Raw genomic sequence first — 22,086 nt, forward strand, 5'->3', positions numbered from 1 at the left:
TCAGCCAGCAACCTCTCACTGCTGGGCCCATCTGTAGCCCCAGGGAGCTCAGGGGTCCATCCCTGCTTCCCCTGGCCCTGCACAGAGCAGGGAGCTCAGTCAGGGCAGCTCCACCTGCCCACAGAGGGAAGGAGTTTTGTTATTTCCGTTCTTGCTCTGTTATTTTTCAGTTCTTTGTGCTACACTCACAGCACAAATACACCTGGGCTGCCTGTTTATGGCAGAGCTGATTGAAGCAGGAGATGTTTAGCTGATGACCCCAGAGCTGCTGGCTCAGTGATGAGGCAGCTCCAGGCTGGCACAGCTGCATCACCCCCTCATCCTGCACAGCATCCAGAGAGCTCCACACCAGCCTGGAGTGGAACCATCCTCTCTTCTCCAGAAATAAAACACCCCCCAAGCTGCTCAGGTGTTCTTCCCAGCAGCAGTCAAAGCAGAACACAGCCTGCCAGCAATATAAAAAATAATATAATAATCTATTGAGGGATGGAAGATGAATTTTTGTATAGCATGAAAGAAAACTGCATTCAGTTTGTAATTGAACTCCAAACTGGAGGCCAGACAGGTGGAAGTCTACAGAAGGAAAGCTGGAGCAAAGAAGATAAACATTATTGGGAGGATAAAGTGAGTCACAAAAGGATGATATTTTATTTTAGGGTTTCAGGTTCATACTTCAGACAAGCCCAGGCTGTAGCAAGCCTGAGTGTCCCAGAGGTGGCACATCAGTGTCCCACAGACACCCACAGCAGGGCAAAACTGAGGGTGTCCCCCAGCACAAAGTATGACTGAGCACTTTTACACATGCTTGTAACTTAAACCAGACTCATTAGAACAATCTGACATTTTAAAATGCAAAGTGTATCCATGAACTGCACAAACACCCATCTCTCTGTCTGGGAACACTGTGCCAGACACATGGTGCCTGATTTAAGGAGATTTTGTGCTTTCTCATTTCAGTAAACATCTGTTTGCTCCACATGACTCCACACAAGCACAATCCAGGATCTTGGGCACTTTCTTCATAGTTTATACTTAGCCCACTTCAGGTTTTAATAAACTTTTCTTGCTGGGGAGCAATATAGGAAATCTAAAGACAGCAAAGGCACCCACATGCAGCATTTTGACTGCAAGTCTCATTTTTTACATGACCAAAAATTACTTCAGGAGTTGCCAGTTACAAGAAGGCAGTAAAGGAACAGATTCTGCAGATTTCCAGCAAACACTGCCTGGCTTCCTGCACCTCTCCAAAGTGACCTGATGCTCTCACTTTGTTGAATGACCACAGATGAAGCAGCAGTGGAAATGCAGGTACACACAAAGCAGAGGCAGATTCAGCCCTGACTGCCCCAAGGCAGCTCTCAGACTGCTTCTGAGCTGGGAAAAGGAGATCCCAAGCACTGACCTTACCTGGTCTTGTGGTGGCAACACCTCTGCAGCTGATGTCTCAGGTGCCTCCAAGGGCATTGCAGGAAGAATTGTTGCTTACCCCAAGCTCTTAAACCTTCCCTGCACTAAAAACCCAGCTGGGGCTGCAGCACATTCTGAGTTGGGTAAAAAAATCACTTTGATTAAAAAGCACCTGAGAGCTGCAGCCAGGGCTGGCTGAAGCAGCAGGAGCTTCCCAGGAAGGGCACCTGCTCCCCCTGCTCCAGCTGCTGCATGGCATCACAGAACCATGGGATCAATGAGGCTGGAAAAGACCTCCAAGATCATCGAGTCCAAGCCTTGGCTGAACAGCACCATGTCAGCTAAACCAACGTGCCACATCCAGTCATTTCTTGAATCATGCCAGGGATGGAGACTCCAGCACTTCCCTGCACAGCCTCCAGGCCAGGCTCCCACAGCCAGCCCCAAAAGGGTTAGGAAACAGCATCTATAAAAAGGGAGCTTGGGGGAATTCTATTTAATGGATGAATTTGGCAATTTCAGCAGCAGTGTTCTCTCTGCCACAGGCAGCCCTGTGCTGTGCTCAGGAGGGTGAGGCAGAGGGGACAGAGGGTCCCTGCCCCATCCCAGTGGGGCTTTTAGGGGCACTGTGGGCACTCACAGAGAACCACACCTTCAACTCATCACATCCTGACTCCATTCCCCACGTGGCTGGATTTGTCAGCCCTCTCCATCATTTCACCTCATCAATCTGTGATGTTAAAGCCCATGGTTTATTTATTTCTTTACTTCACTAATAAAGCACATTATCTACAATGATTAATTTTGCAATAAAGAAACAACACTACTACAAATGGTGGTCTAAGACAACCTAAGGGACTCTACAAAGTTCACATCCTAAATCCATCTCTGTTAGCTGTGAAACATCATTCCTCAGAGTACTTGGCTTGTTAATGGAATTCTTCTACAACCAAGTCCATGGCTCTGTCCCCATGTGGGAAATACACCACTCCCAAGCTAAGGAATAATTAATTTACCAGTTTTGAGGGGGTTTGGTTCAAACCTCAAAAATGAGGATTTGTTATTTCACTTAACTGTGATACAACAGGATTATCTCAGACATCAGATATTCATTCTCTTAGAGTATTGGTGATGGATGAGAATACTAAATGGAAGGAGGAAGGATAATGAATACAGAGTGGTATGGGTCTGAAAAAGAGAACTAGTCCAATTAACAGAATAATGAATTTCAGCTTGGTCGATAAATGTAATCATTTGGGTAAGATATTCTTTGTCTTTCATAAACTATTTGAAATCATACAAACATGACATTTCAATTAGGGCAAAAAAGACATAATGATAGAGAGCCAAGTTGTCATAGATCAAACAGACAAAACCCCAGACTGATGGGTCCCACAGCAAAGAGGGGAAGACAGAGATGATCCATTCCCTGCAGTGCTCCACAGGGAAAAGTCCTTGGCCTTCTGCTCTCTGGTACTTTGCCAGCAGCCTAAAGGAGCTATAAAAACATCCCTGCTAAAGTGAGGGAGTGTCACAAGCTGGAGGGGCTGGCCATGAGCTCCCCCCAGCCAAAGCCCCAGGCAGGCCAGCAACTGAACCTTTGCTTGGGCTTAAAATGGAGTGACAGGTCTGGGCTCCAGCAGCTCAGCCAGCTGGGCAGGGAACTGCCACAGCCAGGAAGGGATCTCAGCCCAGGAAGGGATCTCAATCTCAGCCCAGGAAGGGAATCTCAGCCCAGGAAGGGATCTCAATCTCAGCCCAGGAAGGGAATCTCAGCCCAGCAAGGGAATCTCAGCCCAGGAGGGGATCTCAGCCCAGAAAGGGATCTCAATCTCAGCCCAGCAAGGGATCTCAGCCCAGCAAGGGATCTCAGCCCAGCAAGGGAATCTCAGCCCAGGAGGGGATCTCAGCCCAGGAAGGGAATCTCAGCCCAGGAAGGGATCTCAATCTCAGCCCAGGAAGGGAATCTCAGCCCAGCTAGGGGATCTCAGCCAGGAAGGGATCTCAATCTCAGCCCAGGAAGGGATCTATCTCAGCTGGACACTGCTGAGACGGGGGCCTGCTCAAGGCCAAAGGCACAGGTGGAGGCAGAGAACCCCCTCTGCCCCTGCTCCCCATGCCAGTGCACCAACACACTGCACACAGTGAGGAGGCTCAGAGGCTGCCTGGGTGCAGCACAGGGGCTCAGCTGGCACAGCAGATGCCAGGGCAGGCACCCAGGGAGACATCACAAGAGATGCTGGTAAGGGAGGGCTCCAGCCCAACAAGGCACCACAAGGAACCAGGGTCAAGGCTTAAACTAAGCAGGTTAAGACTATAATGGGATATTTTTACAGTGAGGGCAATTAGCTATTAGGAATTCTTATCAGAGGTTGTAATGGGTTCTCCACTACTCATTTATTAACTTTGATCATGAAGATAGGATCTCTGTCTAATCAGCCAGCTCTGGTTCCTACAGGAATTCAGGGCAGTCCTGCAGCCATGAAGACAGGAGTGATGTGGTCCACAAGGGTCCTTTCTGCAAGCATGCAAGCTCTGAGCATCACCTCCCAGCCCTCTGCTTGCCCTCTTTACCTGACAGCTGCTATTTCAATATCTGTACAATAACAGGTCTTTAGACAATGCAGACATAAATCTTGTGTGACCTCAGCCACTGCTTGGAGCACGTGCCCAGGCCATCAGGCCAAGGCTTGGGAGGGCTGAGGGAGCTGTGAGGAGCAGGATGGAGGAGCAGGAGGGCTGGGCTCCAGCATCCCTGCTGCAGAGCAGCGAGATGGAGCCGCTGTGCCCTCCTGAGCAGGTCCAGGGAGCGGCTCTCCCTCCCTCCCACCAGCCAGAGCATCACTTGAACACGGACGGGAACGTGGGGCAGTCGGGCGATTTCATCTTCTTCATGAACTTCTTGAACTCTTTGTTCTTCTTGTCCCACTTGTAGATGGCTGTCAACAGGTACTGGGTCTTCACCTGGCGGCCCATGATGAGGAAGTAGTGGCTGAGGTTGTCCAGCTGGTGGCAGGGACAGTCTGCCCCGTTCTTTAGGAACAGCACCAGCTTCTTCAGGTTCTTCTTCCGGATGGGCCCCAGCTTCAGTGCCTTCCTCTTCCGTGGAATGATCATCTTGTCCCCATTCTCCTTCTTCACTTCCTTTATGGTCATCTTAAGAGCTGCAAAACAAGATGGGAGAGGGGAAAACCAAAACTCCTAAGCAGCCTTCACTGCTGCTGCCCCCTCTGCTCCGTGAGGCTGAGGCAACAACGTCCCTGTCCCTGTCCCTGTGCAGACACACAGTGCCCTGCTGCTCCACTCCTGCATTCCCCTTCTCCCTGCTCTGCTCCTGAATTCTCCACCCTGGCCATGACTTGGCCCAGTGTGACACCCACAGCCTTGCACCTGGTGGGGAGTGTCACAGACACCTTTGATGAAAAATCCTTTCCTTAGGATCTTTTCTCCTGAGAAGCTGCAGCTTTTCCATGTTTTGCTGCTTTGGAATGTGATTTGGAGAACTTTTTACCCAGCATGTGAAATTGTTTTTACTTGATGACCAATGTCAGCCACCTGTGTCGAGGCTGTGAGCACTCACAAGATTTCATTTTCATTCCATTCTTGCCCTTCCTTGCTAGACTTCTGATGAAATCCTTTCTTCTGCTCTTTAGTATAGTTTTAATATATCATTTTCTTTTAATATAATATATATCATAAAATAATAAATCAGCCTTCTGAAACATGGAGTCAAGATTCTCATCTCTTCCCTTGTCAGGATTGCCTGCAAATTCCACAGGGGAGCTGCCCCATGCCCAGGAGAGCACCAAGGTAAAACACTGAAATCTTTGTTCCCCTTCCTGAAGCAAAGCACCCAGCACTTCCCATTTGAGAGGGGACTTGTTCAGCTGCCAAGCACAAATGTTAACTGAGTAAATTAGGTGACTTCCCTGCTCTAGAGGCATGGAGAGACTCTTGAAAGGATCATTTAAAAGGTCAATTTGGCTTCTCAAGCGTTTGTTTGCAGTCACACCGGCCCTCAGGTGCCTGTGAAACAAATTTTCAAGCACTGAACGTCCCTGGATCAGAGCTGTGGAGATCCCAGCATGCAGTCATGTGCCTGCACCTTCCCTGGGAGAAGGGAAGTTGGTCTGACACAGCTGCCATGGAAAATACTCTCCCCTCTTTGGGTTCAGCATTTTCCTGAGTTAATCACAATACCCCCCACCCCAAAAAAAAAAGAAAAAAAAGGTTTTTTGCCATGACCATGAAGAGGAATTTTGCATACATGGGAAAAATGATGAAAATGTGTTGTACATTAAAACATCATTTCAGTGCCATTTGGCTCTGCCTCGTTTTTGGGGAAAAGCACATATGGACCAAAATTGCTAACATATTTTCATCATTTGGGAGTTTACTTCAGAGCTGCAGATAACCAGTGCTCAGAGAGGTGATTGGTTGGCTGCTGTCCCTTCTCATTAGAGTCTCAGGGCAGTTGCAGGCAGTCCACAAGAAGCTCTGGCTCTGGCAGGGAGATGGCTCCTCACAGCATCATTCCTTGAAGCCCTGCTCTGCTGGAACACTCAGCAGTGAACATGTGTTGCTTCCTGGACAGGAGCACTGCTCACTGCTCCAGACACAGCTGGCAGCAGGACAGCACAATGACAACCCTGAGCAGGCAGCAGAGGCTCAGTGTCACCACCCTGACAACAGCAGCAATGGTGTTTGTCTGCCCCTGTGCCAGAAAGATCCCTTAGGTTTGCCAAGATCCTTGTCATGTTACACTGCTATTGTACAAGAAAGTAATCTAGGACTGGAAACCCAAGTGAAATCTTCATTCCATCTGTTTTCCAAATTCAGGAGCTAAAGGAACTCCAGTCTTAAGGAGCTAAAGATGCTGAACCAGATCAGTTTGCAAGAGATCTGGAAAATGAAGCAAGGAGTTTTCAAGCAGCTCTAAGCTCCATGACATCAACTGGGCAGCAGTAGCAGCAACACCCCTCAATGTCAGCCTCATTTCCTTTATTCATGCTGACTGGAGCCCTTGCACTGAGCACAGAGGTGCCCAGGGCAGGAGGGATAAAACAGGGAGGGGTGTAAAACACCATTACAACAATAATAAATAAAACAATTACAGCACAATAAGAGATTTTTGCAAAATGGCTTTTTTGCTTTGCTGAGATGACTGCAAAATTTGATCTTTTTTGCTAAAGGAAGAAAAGGATCTGCCAGCTAGTGGAGGAGCTGATCTAGTCCAAGTATCACACAGCATGGAAGACAAAGAAGGTCTGGTGATCCTGGGCTGTGGGAGCTCACAGCTGCTCCCTTCCCTGCACACAGCAGTTTGTGAGCCAGCAATGCAGGTTCATGGGAGCTGCCCAGGGGAACCATAAATCCAGATGTAAACCAAAACCTCATCCAAACCTTGCTCGTGCAGAGCAGCACACAGAGCCAAGATGGGATAAGGCCAAGGGGGGTGAAGGAGGAGGCTGCCCAGGGGTGCAAATAGTTTGTGGCAGGCTCTGTTCTTCCCAGCAGCAATGTCCTTGTAAGCAGCAAGAGCCTGCAGTGCTGCCCAGGTAAGCACATGGAGCACCAAGCTTGCCCTGCCTTTGGTGCTGCAGGCTGAGCAGTCACACAGGCACAGTGATCTCTGCTCAGCCCTCATTCCTCTCTCTGCCTCCCCAAATTTCCCTCGCTCACTTAATTGGGCCACATTTCCTAAGTTCCAGCTCACATTCCAGGTGAGATTCCCGGGTGTGGGAGCTGGGTTCCACAGTGGCAGCCCAGACACACAGCTCTGGCAAACACCAGAGAAGGGGTGCCTGAGGGTGCCCTCATTCCAGGGCTCATCCCACTCCAAGAGCTCAGCCCCATGCAGTGGGAGGCAGCCTCACACTTCTGGGCTTTCCTAGAACATTTAGGGGGGGCCTGGTGCTGCAGCAGCTCTCCTGGTGTCCCCCCTGCCCTTTTTGCCAGGCAAAAGGCTGGAGCAGGATGCTTTGAGTGCTGGCTCCAGGCCCCAGCTGAGCTGTCAAAGCTTCCTCACTGGGAGCCCTGGCCCTCCCACTGCCCCCATGCCACACCAAATGTGTCTCAGCAGCAAGTGGGAGAAGGGCCAGGATCACTCTGAGATCCCAGGACAGGCTTGCTCAGTCAGATTTCATCTTCAGCTGTGGCTGCCAGGCAGGAGCTGACCCTAGGAGAGGTCTCCACTGCAGATGTGCCACCTTTCCAGGCCAGCAGCTGCACTGTGACCACAGGCTGCTGCAGCATCAGCTGTGGCACTGGTGGCAGCACCAGGAGCCCAAGAGGGCTGCAGGATCAACATCCCACCCACAAGCCCTTCTTAGCATTTAGTTTCATGGGACATCCACAGTTCCAGCACAACCTTCTCCAAGGACAGCACTGTAGCAGGGTAGTCACCAGCTGAGAGCAGAACCCCTGAGCCCTGTTCTCAAACCACCACCATGCACCATTCCTGCTCCTCACCCCTCTTTTTCAGCACATAACCAGGATGCTGTCTCTGCTGGGGCCCCACTCCAGCACCTCATGTGCAGGAAAGGGAATGTGAGAGAAGGGAAAGCTCCACTGTTCCTTCAGCCTCGTTTTTCCTTCCTTTAGAAATCACTGAGAAGGAAGAAACCTGCCAGAAGACACATTAGGGCTGTAACAGGAGAAGGCTGCAGGCAAGGACCTGCCAGTCAGAGAGCAAAAATAAACAGCATGTATTGATTGTTCTGCAGTCCCCAGTGCCACAGAGCCCGTTCAGCAGGATCCCCTCAGACCCCAGAGAAAGGGCAGAAACAATAAATAAAATCACTAAGAGAAACAGAGCGTGGAATGAACTCCTGGAGTAAGAAACAAGCGCTGGCTGCAGCCCAGGGCAGCTGGGGGAGGTGGCTGTGGGGGCTCTGGAGCCCCATCTCCTGCTTCCTCTTGCTTCCAGTGCTGCCTCAGCACACCAGCACCACTGAGATCTACCCTGCAGTCACCCCATGAGCCTGAGCCAGCCCCTGTGCTGCTCTGTGCTCTGGCACCCCTCACTGACATCCACCCCAAAGCTGTTTTGTTCTCAGAGGAGCAGCCCAGCTGCCTCAAAGCAGCATCCCAGAGTCCACACTGATCCTTGCTCAAAGGTGAGCCCAGAATTGTGCTGCACCACGAGGCTGGAGGTCTCCTGGCACCCCTCTGACCCCCAGCACCTTGTCCATGATCCTTTCCTGCCTTGTCTTTGCAGTTTGTGTTCACAGCTCACTGCAGCTCTGTTCCTGCACTGCTGGGAACAACAGAGCCTGACACAAACTATTTGCACCCCTGGTCAGCCTCCTCCTTCATCCCCCTCGGTGTTATCCCCTCTTGGCTCTGTGCTCTAGGCTACAGAGGCTCTTCCTAACTGGCACAGCCACACATCTCTGGTGGGCAGAGTGCTTCTCACCTCTTTTCTGTACCAAGCTGCTGAGATGTAAGAGAAAATCTGCAGTAACAGCAGGAATCAGTGCAAGACCTACCAACAGCTGCCCCATGCAGCACATGTTAGTTTAAACATTTATTGTACATGTCTGGCTGTGATGAGGATCTGTAACCTGTCAGCTGCCAGTGTTTACCTTGGTGGACGTGCATGAGAAACCTCAGTGTGAAGGTTTGGGAGTTTCTAATAGTGCCAGATAAACAGCTTTCCTCAGAAATCACCCCTTGACAGTAACCCCCAAGACTAAACAAAGAGCCAAGGGCCATACACTGTGCTTTGGGAAAACTTCCTGAAGATGATGCCTCCTCCACCAGCCTCTCCCTCCTCTGAGACATCCTCCTCACCCCTGCATTGCCTTCCCTTCCCTCACAGGGCACAGGTAGGACCATCCTACCCCGTGTTCCTGCTCCCCAGCTGGCCACATCTGCCAGGAAATAATTCCATCCTTTGGACAGTGTCCCCACTGCCTTTCCCAGTAACAACTTAACACTGTGGGCAAGTCACTGACCCGAGCTGCTCTGCTGAGGCAGGGAATTCCTCTGGTTTGGCCTCTGCTCCCTGCTGTCCAACTGTCCCAGAGCACAGGAGGATATTTAGCAGCAGCAGCTGATGACAAGCATGCAGTTAAGTTTGTATTTCCCTTCCCAGCAGGAAGGACACCCCCCTGGCTCCCCTCTGGTGAGGGGACAGGTACTGCAGTGACCCCAGCACCACATCCCTGCTGCCACTGGCCAGTGCCCCTCTCTCCTCCTCTGGGACTAAGGTGCCCCAGGCCCTGGACTGGGGCAGTGCCTCTGCACCTCTGCAGGCCCAGGCAGGGAGCCCCTGGTCCCAGAGGCTGTTTCTCCCTCCCTGTAGGTGCAGTGAGGCCAGGGGCAGCTCTGATTCAGCTCCCATGGCCTGCCCAGAACTGAGCTCTGAGCACTCAGCACCTCCCACTCCCCAGCCAGGCCAAGCACTGAATGTCTGCTTCCATTCCCCAGCCAAGCCAGAAGTATGCACATTCCTGGGGAACTATTACATGGGTGTTCCTGTTGGTGCTTTTCCCTGTTAGAAAAAGTCTGTGCTGAACTTAAGACTTCTGGCATACCAAATCTGCAGGACAGTTGAGAATTCATTTCCAGCAGAGAGGGTAGCACACCAGCATGCAGAGCAGGTTTGGGTTTGCATAAGCACGCTCTGGTACAGGGCACATTCAAGTGCTAATCCCCCAGGAATGCACACCTTGTTCAATATGCCTTTAATAATCTTCCAGGAAGGTTACATACACCAGCAAGGATGTCAAAAGCAGTTAATTCTGGGTTTGATCTGAGAAAGCCAATATATTTCCTCGTGATAATCTTTTTTTCTAAACGAAGTTCAGTTTACCACTGATTGTCTCACTCACTCACTCATTTAGGACAAAGCCTCGGAGCAGTTTTGCATTTTTTAACAACGTCCACCTCTGCATACCCACAGTGACATCTAGAGGCACACGTGCCTTGGGGACACACTGCAGGACACACAGCACCAGGGTGGGCAGGGAAATGTGGCAGCTGCAGCCCAGCCACACAGGAGTCATGCTGTCCATGACCAGCTGGGAGTGCCCAGGGTGCTCCTTCTTACCAAACTCGCTGGCACACAGGTGCTCCACGATGGCCTCTGACTTCATCTCATTGTCACAAGGGGGACACACGGTCGTTCCTGGCAAGAGAAAAGAAGTGAAGACAATTGAGAGGTGGCAGGAAGCCAGCAGAAGCAGCACCACGGAGCCAGACTGGCCATGCTGTCACACTGTCACCCTCGAGGGGGATCCATGCCCACGGGCTCCCAGCTCCCAGAAGTGTGGGCCAACACCCTGCTGGGTGTAAGGAGCCATGCACTGGCTTACAGGGCAGCCCTGGCCACAGGCAGCCTGTGCCAGCCCCACTCCAATGCTGTCAGTGGCCCCAAGGGCAGGCACAGGCAGCTGCTAAGAGCAGAAGGACAGCACTGGCAAAGAAAGGAGTTCTCAGGGCCAGGCACTCAGCTGAGGGGAGAGCTTGCCAAGGGGCATGGCCCATGGCCTCTGACATTCCCTCCCCACTGCATGCCAAGGCAGGCACACAGTGCCCCAACCCCAGCACAGCAGCAGGATGCTGCCCAGAGATGCCTCAAGTGTGCCAAGGTGGTGCCAGGCAAGGGGTTCAGGACTGGCACAGCCCAGTCCAGCGCTCCCCTCACTACTGGGGACCATGGCACAGACTGCCCAGGCAGACCCTCACCCTGTCCCAGAGCAGCACTGGCTGGGGCTGGACCAGCACAGCTCTTGTGGATGCTGCCACCACCAAGGGCGATCATCCTCTCTTTTGTTTTGAGCCCAGGGCAGCCCCGTGGCTCCAGCAGAGCAGAGCCACCTCTGCTTGGCAGTTGCTGGCAGTGGTCAACAACTGCCCCTTGGGAAATGCCAGCCCAGGGGATTTCACTGGGATCTGTCCTGGGAGGAAATCTCACTTCACCCAAAGAATAAGAATCTGTTTCCAAGTCCTCATCTGCAGTTGGGGCAGACCACCCAGCAGCACAGACATAGATTTGAGCTACTGGCAGATTAATTTATTGAGCTGGGAGATGCTGCTTGTTCCTGGTCCAGCAGGACGGAGGGCTCTTCCCACACAAGGGAGTTATTCTCAGGGACAACACTGCAGCAAAACATCTGCCAGTAAACAGAGCACTCATGGCCTTCCAGCCCTCAGCCAGGCCAGCAAACCCACAGCATTGCTGGCCTGAAAAGCAGAGAGGTGTCTCAGAAAGAGGGGTGCAGAGCCAGGCAGGCACAGCCATGACCGTGCTGTTGTGTCTCCTCAGATGCCCCACGGGGATTCAGGCCAGACTTTTGTTTTCTGTGGCTTGTTCTTTCCCTGTCACCACCCCCAAATCTCTTCTGTGCCAAATGCTGATTCCTGGGGACGTGCACCATGGCTTTATTAATCACACATGCAGAGCAACGGCCTTCTGCTCACTCCTATGTGCAAGTCACGAGTCAGCCTTCACAGCACCAACATCCACACTCTCTGTACCTCTGAGAGCTGCCCATCCCCTGGGGAACCCCTTCTTCCAGAACCCTGACATGCAAGTGCCACTATCAGCATCTCAGGGTGACACAGGCAGGAGCCAGCCTTTGGAGATATGATGATACCCACAGTCAGAATATTCCTTTCCAGGCTGCACATTGAGTGTGCTCATGACAAGGGAGAGAGGGTGCTCACAGGGAGGTGACACAGGCCCAGCCCATCTGCTGCAGAGCCATGAGTTCATCACCGTGCTGGGGAACAAGCTGGGGACCCTGCCATGCCAAGCACTTCCATCTGCCTCAGCAGCCCAAGAGCACGTGAGGCTGGCAAAGCCTACACCAGCCTCAGACAAACATGAAAGCCACCACTGCATCCACTCTCTGAGCTTTCCAGGCAACCAATTAAAATAGGAAAAAAAGCAAACAAAAATGGAAAATAAGACTCATTGTTCCCTGGTGCAAATACAGGCTTTGTTCTAGCTCTGCTCCAGCAGCCCCTGAACAGGCTGTAGCACACCCAAGGTGGCAGAGACCCCTGCCCTGCTGCACCAGGAGCCACCAGCCATCCTGTGGGCTGGACCTGGGACCCCTGGACAGCCCCTTCCACAGGCAGCAGCTTCACTTATGCACAATCCCCCTGCCCTAATCAACAACCTTGATCAGGCTGCTCAGAGTCCTTGACCATGAATGTTTCCAAGGATGGGGCACCCACCCTGTTTCTAGGGTGTCTTTGCCAGCATTTTACAACCCTCATTGCAAAAAACTTCCTCCTTATATCCAATCTAAATCAACTCATCCTCCACTCCTGCCTCCTGCAGCCCTTTCACAGCACAACAGGACTACTGGCAATGGGAAGAAAAATTGTCCTCTGCTCTGGATCAGCACATCACACCAGAGTCAGGAACACAAATGCTGGGGCCCAGCCAGCTCCTGCCCAGCTCTGTGCTTCAGGAAAGCTGCTGTTCTGTGGAGCCACAGCCACCCCAGAGCTGCAAGCCCTCCCATCCCTCCTGAGGCACTGGAGCAGACATCCCAGCCCACCCTCGGGGCCCACTGCAGCTCGGCTGGGGCCCATCTGCACACTCCAAGCACAATCTCAGCTGCCTCCAGCTCACTTGTTCCCTGCTGACCATTTTCCAATGCCTGGCTGCAGAGCCAGCTTACTCCAGGGGCAAGAGAAGGAATGTGTAATGCTGTATTAATCTGCAACTCCCCTGATGCATCCTGTGGGCCTGCAGGCTTTACTGCCTGTGCTTAAGGAGAAAGGAATTCAGCAGGTCAGCTCTTTGAGAGGCAGAAACAAATTCCAATTTCAAGGTGTTAATGGGGGAAAATACTGAAAGGGTTTGTTCTTATTAGTACCAAGAGAAAAGGGGGGACACTGCTTGGTTCTGACTCTCTTTGAATCAACAGGAAACACCCCTGTGCCCAAGAGCAAAGGGACTCCAGGAGTTGGTGCTGACAGAAAACACAGACAAACCATGGACAGGGTGCACATAGCAGAACCCAGGCAGACAAGTACCCAGCAGCACAGGGACAAGGACTGAGCTGCAGGTCACCCAGGATGACATGACATCTGCAGGAGGTGGCAGGACTGAGCTGCAGGTCACCCAGGATGACATGACATCTGCAGGAGGTGGCAGGACTGAGCTGCAGGTCACCCAGGATGTCACTTGACATCTGCAGGAGGTGGCAGTACCAGAGCTGAAGCAATGGGTGCCTTATGGGCCACTAAGAGAGCTTCTGTGGCCTGCAGGACATCCAGCAGTGCTGGCTCACATCACACCAGTGGTTGCAATTCACTTGGAGTTTGCTTTTTTTTTTCCACTCCAAACTGTTTGAGGCACCACAAGAAAGCAGCAGTGTCCCACCCCACTGCTGCCTTCAAGACAGGCCCAAAAGGTGAAGACAAAAGTCATTAAACTACTCAGTGGAAAACCTGGCAGATGCTGCTCCTTTAGGAGACTGCTCCCAAGCCTTGGCTCATTAATGTCTGTAAAATGAATGACCTGCACACAGCTCAGTCTCTCTTTCAGACCCAGGAAGGGGCTGCTCACACCCAGCTGTCCCAGGAGCATGCTTGGCTGCAAGTCCCTGGGGAAATAAAAGCAACCTTTGTACCTGCAACACAGAACACGGCTGTGGTCGTGACCAAGGGTCCAGGTTCACATAAGAAATATTAATTTAGAGCATTCCTGGAAAACAAGGAGGTTTCCCAGCAGGAAGGGCAAGCCATGACAAGGAAGCCAGTATGGCTGTGCTGCCATCACTGTGGGGAGAGGCTGGTCCCTGGCAAGGAGCTCAGGCCCCCAGCTCCCCCCTGGCACTGGAACAAACTTCACATTGCACCTGCCTCTGGATGTCACTGAGATGGGACAGGGGCTCCTGCACACAGCTCCTCTGGGTGTCCCCCGTGCCTGCCAGGCCACAGTCCCCGTGGCACTGCTCTGCACTGCCCTCCACAGCTGCTGGACACTCCTGAGGGTGTCACCCCTCTGCTGCAGGGTGCACTCCTCTCCTGTCCTCTACCAGAGGGGCTCTCTGAAGTCGAGTCCTTCCAAGAGGGGCATGATGACACTGCACAGCCCCCCGTCGGCTGGGTTACTTCTCCCAGTCGAGCACCACGCACAGCTTTTATCTGTACAGGTGACTGCAAAGGGCAGGCGAGCTCTGACACAACACAGAAGCCACGGAAAGCACTGAGCCCCCTCCCTGCTTGTGCTGAGCTCCTCCCGAGCACCGGCACTATGCCCCCGTGGGATCAGGAGTGACAATTCCCTTCAATTCCCTTAAGCACTGCACTCTCTTAGAGCCCTCTGCCATCTCCCTCGACAAACATTCCTCCTGCCAGCCTTTCACAGCGCTCCAATAGCAAACACCCAAGTGACACCGGGATATTTATTTATTTTCAAGTTTCCAGCAACAAGCCAGACTCACTGCAACTTGAACAAGCCAGTCTGGCACCACAGAAACGTGCTGCACGCAACGGAAACAAACACGAACCACGTTCACTTTCCCCAGCCGTTTCTGGGCAGGTCCTTGCTCCCTCTCCAGCCCACAGCCCACCCGAGGGCAGGGCTGGATCTCCATGCATGCCCAGCCTCTTGCCCTAGGACTGCAGTGGACACAGGGACAGCCAGGACTGCTGTCACTGTTGGCTCCAGTCAGCCAACACTTTCTGCTGTGGACACCACACATCCTCCTGCTGCCCAGAGCAGCCCTGCAGGAGCCTGGCTCGGGAGCAGAGCCAGGACCGTGCAGTATCTGGGGATGGAGGGTCACACCTTGCTCCATCAGGGCTGGAGCCCAGCCCCAGTGCCTGTGCAGGCATCAGAACAGGCACAACCCCACCACGTTCCAAAGAGCCTCTCCCAAGGCTCTGGGATAGGGATGAGGAGCTGGCAGGGCATCCCACTTCCTTTGGGACAGGAGGGCACAGAGAGTGCTCAGGGGCTAGAGGAGGGCTGCTGGCAAGAAGAAGAGTTCAGGTGAGCCTCCTCCTACCACAAGAACCCCTTCAGTCCCGTGGGGGCCCTCCTGGGCTAACACCTGCCCTGCCAGCTCAGAGAGGAGCGCCAGGAGCAAGGCTGCAGCACGAGCCATGCCTTACCTTTGGGCCTGGAGACCTCGGTGGCATTGGGAGCTGTCATAGCAATGCAGACGTCATCCTGGGGAAACTGGTCACACTTGAGCATCTCTGGCCAGAAGAAGCCAAAGAACTGCATGACAGGCTCACAGGAGTCACGCACGGCCTCGCAGAGCCAGCGGCAGGGGTAGACCGGCCGGTCCAGGCAGACGGGGGCAAAGAGGGAGCAGAGGAAGACCTGGGTACCCATATGGCAATTCTTGTTGAGCAGCGGCACCCAGCTGCTCGCCTGGTGCTTCACCTCGGCCATGGTCTCGTGGTCCAGCAGGTTGGGCAGCACCATCTTGTCGTAGCCCACGCTGTGGCACAGCCGCAGGTCGGCGGGGATGGCCACGCACTGGTGGGGTTTGGCGTAGAAGCGCCCGCCAGGGTAAGGGCCCAGGTCTGACTGGTAGCTGACATAGTCGTACTCGCTGGCCACGCCGCAGGCCAGCAGCCCGGCGGCCACCGACAGCACCGCACGCAGGGCGGCCCCACCGGGCCCCCTCACGCTGCCCATCGCCGCCACCCGCCGACGGTGGCCACCGACAGCACCGCACGCCGCTCCCCGCCGGGCGCCCAGCTGCCGGCGGCCGCCCCCGGGGACTCTCCTCGCGGCCCCTCCGCCGCCCCGAGCTCGCTGCCCGCCGAGCCCCGCCGAGCCCCTCACAGCCCCGCCGCCCTCCCGCCACCCCGGCCCCGGCCCCGCTCTGGCCGCGCTCCGGCCGCGCCGCGGGTTTGTGAGCCCGCGGCAGCCAATCAGCGCCGCGCCGCCCGCCGCGCGCTGGCCCGCCGCTGTCAATCAGCGACTGCAGGAGCCAATCCCGCCCCGCCCCGCCCCGCCCTGCCCAGCGCGGCCCCGACGGCCCCACAGCCCGGCCCGGCTCGGCTCGGCCCGGCCCGACTCGGCTTGGCCCGGCCCGGCTCGGCTCGGCCCGGCCTGGCCCGGCCCGGCTCTGGTCGGCTCCACGGTTCGGCTGGGCTCGGCTCAGCTCAGCTCGGTCCGGTCCGGCTCGGCTCGGCCCGGCCCGGCGTCACCTGCAGTGGCTGAGGGCCCGTCCCACCCGGCTCGGCCCGGCCCGGCCCGGCCCGGCGGAGTGCAGCCGGGGCAGCTCGGGGGTACCCAGACCCCCCCGGGCCGGAGTTCGCCCGTAGCTCCGCTCTGCCGCAGCCCCGGTGCGCGGCCCGAACCCCCCGGAGCCCTTCCCGGTCTCTGAAGCCGGGGCGGCTCTGGGGGGTGCCGGCGCTCCTGAGCGGCTGTTCCGAGGTTGCAGATATTTCTGTGAACCTGTACTGGACCGTGCAGAACAAATCCCAACAAAAGTATGACATTCAAAGAAGAAAAAAACCCAAAAAAACATCAACAACCAAACAAAACAAAAATCAGGAGAGAGCAAGGGGCCCTGTTGTGTAAAGGGTGCCCTGTTCCAGATGTGCTGGAGGAGCAGGAGCTGCATTCCCCATTCCTCCACCCTTACCTTGCTGTGCTCCTCGGGGCTTGCAAGGACTCGCTGCCCTCCACAGCCGGGAGGAGGAGGAGGATGGAGGCCGTGGGGCTGCCCAGATGCCAGGAGGGTGTCCCGGGGTGCATTCCAGGCAGGAGAAGCTGTCTCATCCTTGTGCACCACATCTGGCCATCGAGCAGCTCTACCCCTGCGTGCCTACAGGGCACTGAGCTCTCTCCTCTGGGATCCTCCAAAGCTCCCCTTCCTGCTGCTGCCTTCGGCTCGAACAACTTGTGCCACTTAAAACAGGAACTACACCTCATTGAGAGGTAAATGGAAGAGGCTCTGCAGCCTTGAAGGCTGAAAGAGCCACTTTCACCTGAGGGCCAGCAGAACAGAGCAGCCAGTTAGCAGCACTAATGAAGTGAAGAATTTAGCGGTAAACGAGGGACCCGGAGCAAAAGAGGCATTTGGATGGAGCAGGCTCTCTCCTGCTACTCGGGCTCAGGAAATGATGGCAAAGCACTGATCACTGCTTGTACCAAGAAACAGCTGCAAAATGGACTTCTCATTCCTTGAGAAATCCTGACACAATCTGCTTTTACCAAAAGTAGTTTAGAAACTCTGAAACATCTCGTTTTGAGAATTTAGAAAACAGTGCTGCATCCCAGGAAACAAGTGTAATTCAGGCATCCTGATTTGCACCCAGGTGTTAGATCCATGGGCACAAGTCTCTGGTTGGGGAACCAAACTGTGCCAGTTCCTCTTCATTTTCCATGGCAAGATCATGGGAAAGTCTCAGGGCCTCTCTGTTTGCAGAGCAGCAATTGGGTGTGTTTGACTTTGGCAGTGCTGTGATCCAGGATGGATGCAATGGGAATATCACAGGCAGGCAAGGTGAGCTCTTGGGAAACTCTTGTTCAAAAGCTGGAGAGCTCTCCAAAGGCACCAGCAGTAACACTGCAACAACTAAAAATTAGAGTCAGGGTTCCACTTATTGCAGGTCAGCAATTAGCACGTGGCACCAGGTAAATGTGATGTCAGGCCCACCCCAGGGACGTGTATCCTGGAGCATCCCACACTGATTAGTGGCTTTCACTGCACAGTAGCTGCTGAGCCTGCCACAGTTCACAGCTCTTGATCCAAGCAGGGAAGCTCACAGTTCAGCACGCCTTGGCTGCTAAATCTGACCACATGCATGGTCTGGACAGTTCCTGAACTTGGCTCAGGGAAGGTCTTTGCTGGCTGCCTCCTCTCTTCTGTGGCTGACATCCACATTCATGACATCAACGCCTGAATGGGAAACCAAGAGTAAATTTTAAACTGAAATACAATTGAGCAGCAAATACAATTGCTGGCAAACCATTTTTTATTTTAAAAATATAAGAAATCAGGGAGAAGGAGGAAAAAAACTAAACCAAATGAAAACGCCAACTCTAGTCTAGGCCACTAAATTGCTTAATACATGATATTAGACGTCTGAGAAAGCAGCTGCCCAAGAAGGGCTGCTCTTCCAACAGACCTCTTCCAGACTGCACATGAACTTTTCTGAGTAAAGCCTGTGCAGCCATTTCCCTTCATAATTATGTAGCCCACTGCTTCTTAAATCTCTGCCTTGTCTCTAATGTCATAGCCATTTATTGCTGCCTTTCCCACAGGGGCTAACATTTTCTCCTTGAATAACGAGACGCTTTGCACCGCAGACCATTCTGGCTGTCCCAAGACCTCTCCTGCCCTGTGAAAAGCCCAGCCCAATTAACCGTGCCTATTTCTGGCTCCATTGTTCATCCCAGCAGCCTGTGCAGGACCAGGCTCTCTGCCCTCATCTGCAGCTCAGCATCCCACTCTGCTCCGTGTCCACTGCCCTGTGTGCTCAGGGGTGACAGGGCAGGTGGCAGGGGACACGTCCCCGTGCTGCTGGCAGTGGTGTTGTCCCACCTGTCCCCTCCTCCCTGCCCACACTGGGCACACTCTGCCCTGGCCACCTGCTGCTGGAATGCGCCTTTCCCTGCATGCTGCCCTGGGGAAACAGGCAGGCACCGATGGGATAATAGAATATATTAGCCCTGAGTCCATTCAGGCCCTGGCTCTTTATGAACAAAGCCTGCTAACTGAGCTGATTTTTGCCAAATGACTGGCTTTCGTGCATGAGCAGCAAAGTGGAGCCCCCAAAGACTCCCATGCAAGGAGCGCTGTTGCCCAGGGCTCATTGTTTTACGCCTGCACTTGAGGGCATGGAGGAGTCACGGCCTTGCCTGCCCTGGCATTTCTTCTCCAGTTTCCCACCACCATTGCATTAGGCCCATCTCAGCCCCAACAGAGGCAGCAGGGATGGGGGAGATGAGACAAACTCAGGGACAGGGCCAGGGATCCCTGCAGTCCCTGTCTCAGAGCTCACATTGTCAGATGGGATGCACCAGCAGAGGCAGCCCACCTACCATGTCCCTACATGGAGAGCCCACCATGCCACCCCTGCAGCAGGACAGCTCCTGGACACCCCCAGGGAATATTTGCTTTAGGTTAGACCTCCCTCAGCCCACCAAGACCTGCCAGGGTCAGTCCCTGAGGAGGATGTTGGTTTTGCCATTTTGTTTTCCAGTTTTCTCAGCAGATTGCTCCAAGACTCCAATAACACTGATGCAGCCAGGAGCACTCCCTCACCCCATGATAAGGGCAACCCCCATGATAACCTCCTGCACAAGGAGGTTCTGCAGCTGTGGGGACCCAGTCCAATGCCTCAGCCAGGTGCCCAGTGCCCCTGGGGCTGCAGGAGACACCTTCACCAAAAGCTCCCCAGCAGCAGAGCCAGGATCAAGGCATGCAACAATTCCAGCTGATGTCTCCTTTTTTGTGTTAAATTAGCACCAATAAATGCTATAACTGCACAAGACCAACAACAGATTTACTAGCTGACATATAAAGGACTGCAAGAGCAAATGCCTTCAGCACTGGTGAAACTCTTGACCGTCTGCCCCGAGTCCCAGGAGGGAACTGATGGCAAATGTTTACAGGGGCTTATAAATATTTATCCTGTAATAACTTGCTGCATTACAGCACATTCTTCTCCACAAGGCTCAGCTTTGCCCTGGACCAGGTGCAGGCTGCTGAGAGGGTCTGTGGCACATATAAAGTTTGCCTGAATAACATACAGCAAGTGCTGGTGTTCAATAAAACAGCAGCAGCCAAGCTGCACGCGTGAAAGGCACCGCAAGTCATTCCTCACCCAACAAAAGAAAAATGTGGCTGGGGAGCACAGGTGTGCAGGCACGTTGGTGTGGGTGCAAACCCCTTCTGGCTTGCCAGAGTAACCTGGGGAAGTGCTGCAAGTCACTGGGGAGGTACAAATCACACTGCTGGGCTGGCCTGAGGGAAGTTTTGGCCCAAGAGTGGCCCCGTGCTGCCTGAGAACGTGGGGACCCTCAGCTGCTTTTGTGAGGACCCCAAAGGAAGGGAACAGGAGCCCACCATGAGGAAACATCTCCTCGTGCTTCTTGCTCTTCAGCAATCCTATCTGCTCGCTTCCCTCTAAAATTTTTTGAGCCATTTATTTATTTATCCATCTGTCCATGTATTTATTTATCCTTCTCATGCTAAATGATTTGCAAGAGCATAAGATACCCATGGTTTGGAAACCATGGGATAGTCTCCAAGATGGACCAGAGACAGAGTTCAGAACTACTTTCTAACAGGAGTAAATAAGCAGATTGGAAAGGCTCCATTGTGTACATTCTAGGTTGCTATTTTCTTAACCCTGTCTCATTAAGATGGATGGAGTTTCTGCTTATTAGTAATTTGGCAAGTTCCTCTTTGTGTACACTCTGCACTTCTCCCTAATGACGCTGTGCTTCAGTGATTAACAAAAGGGACTTCCAGCACAGTCAGTGAAAACACAGCCATGCACTTGGGGCACTGGGACAGAAACCCAACGTTCTGGAGATGCCCTCTGTGGAAGACTGCAGGGAACCCAGCAAAGGAGGAGTTGCTGGTCATAAAACCTTTCATGTCACTCAAATAATTTTTGACCTGAGGACATTGGTTCTTTTATTTACATGCATAACTGCAGAGCTGACAGAGCCTGCCATAAACTGATTCAGAGCCCTTCCTCTGCTGTTCTTAAGACACATCTGATGGGGATGAAGCTGCCACTGCTACTGCCTGGATTTACAGCTGGCCATTAAAGTATGTTTACAAGTCTTTAGTACAGTGTACACATCTGGTAAATCATTGACTGAGCCAAAAGCTCCTCCTGCCATGCTCCCTCTCTCAGCTTTCCCTACTGCTCTGGTAGCCAGCCTGGAGCCTGTGTCCAGTGGTGGTGTGGCTGTGGTACCCAAGCAGGCAGAGGAGTGTTCCTTGCTGGGACACTCAGGAGGAAAGAGAAGGAAGTCAGGGGCCTTTCCTAACCTGTCAGCTGCCCTCAGTGGGCCAGCTGCCTGGCATGGGCCATGCCCAGCTCCTCAGCACTGACCAGAGGCCTGCCTGCCTGCAGGCTGGCTCCCCCCAGCACCAGGGGGAAAGCCAGGGCTGGCAGGGCTTGGGTTTGCTGCACAGGTACAGTGAAAGAAAAGCAGAATGGAAACAGGGCACAGCTCCAAATACACAAAAAACAAAGACCCTTTTCCCTGGCACCAGGAAGCATTGAACACAGCCCACACAATGGACTGCACTGGAGCCTTCCCTGCAGCAGGAATCCCAGAATCCCAGGATGATGAGGTTGGAAGAGACCTCTGAGATCATCCAGTCCAACCTGTGCCCTCACACCTCACCCAGACTATAGCACCAAGGGCCATGTCCAGGCTTTTTTAAACACATCCAGAGATGGTGATTCCACCACCTCCCTGGGAAGAGCATTCCAGTGCTTTATTATTCTTTTGGTGACAAACTTATTCCTAATATCCAACCTATCCCTTCCCTGATGTAGCTTGAGACTGTGTCCTCTGGTTCTGTCAGTGTTGCCCAGTGGATATTAAGAAGAACTTTTTCACTGAAAGAATAATAAAGCACTGGAATGCTCTTCCCAGGGAGGTGGTGGAATCACCATCTCTGGATGTGTTTAAAAAAAGCCTGGACATGGCCCTTGGTGCTATAGTCTGGGTGAGGTGTGAGGGCACAGGTTGGACTGGATGATCTT

The 22,086-nt window shown here is 53.4% G+C and overlaps 1 protein-coding gene across 1 annotated transcript; it reads right to left on the reverse strand.

Moving 5' to 3' along the window:
• Window positions 1-625: 625 nt before the first annotated feature.
• SFRP1 (secreted frizzled related protein 1) lies at window positions 626-16,168 on the reverse strand. The gene is made up of 3 exons (XM_054650615.2): window positions 15,496-16,168; window positions 10,463-10,540; window positions 626-4,571 (listed from the first exon to the last, which is right to left on the reverse strand). The coding sequence occupies exons 1-3, from the start codon at window positions 16,028-16,030 to the stop codon at window positions 4,249-4,251; spliced, it is 936 nt and encodes a 311-aa protein (XP_054506590.1). The 5' UTR covers window positions 16,031-16,168; the 3' UTR covers window positions 626-4,248.
• Between the last annotated feature and the right edge of the window lie 5,918 nt (window positions 16,169-22,086).

The sequence above is a fragment of the Agelaius phoeniceus genome, chromosome 30 (genome assembly GCF_051311805.1).
Source record: "Agelaius phoeniceus isolate bAgePho1 chromosome 30, bAgePho1.hap1, whole genome shotgun sequence".
Lineage (NCBI taxonomy): Eukaryota > Metazoa > Chordata > Aves > Passeriformes > Icteridae > Agelaius > Agelaius phoeniceus.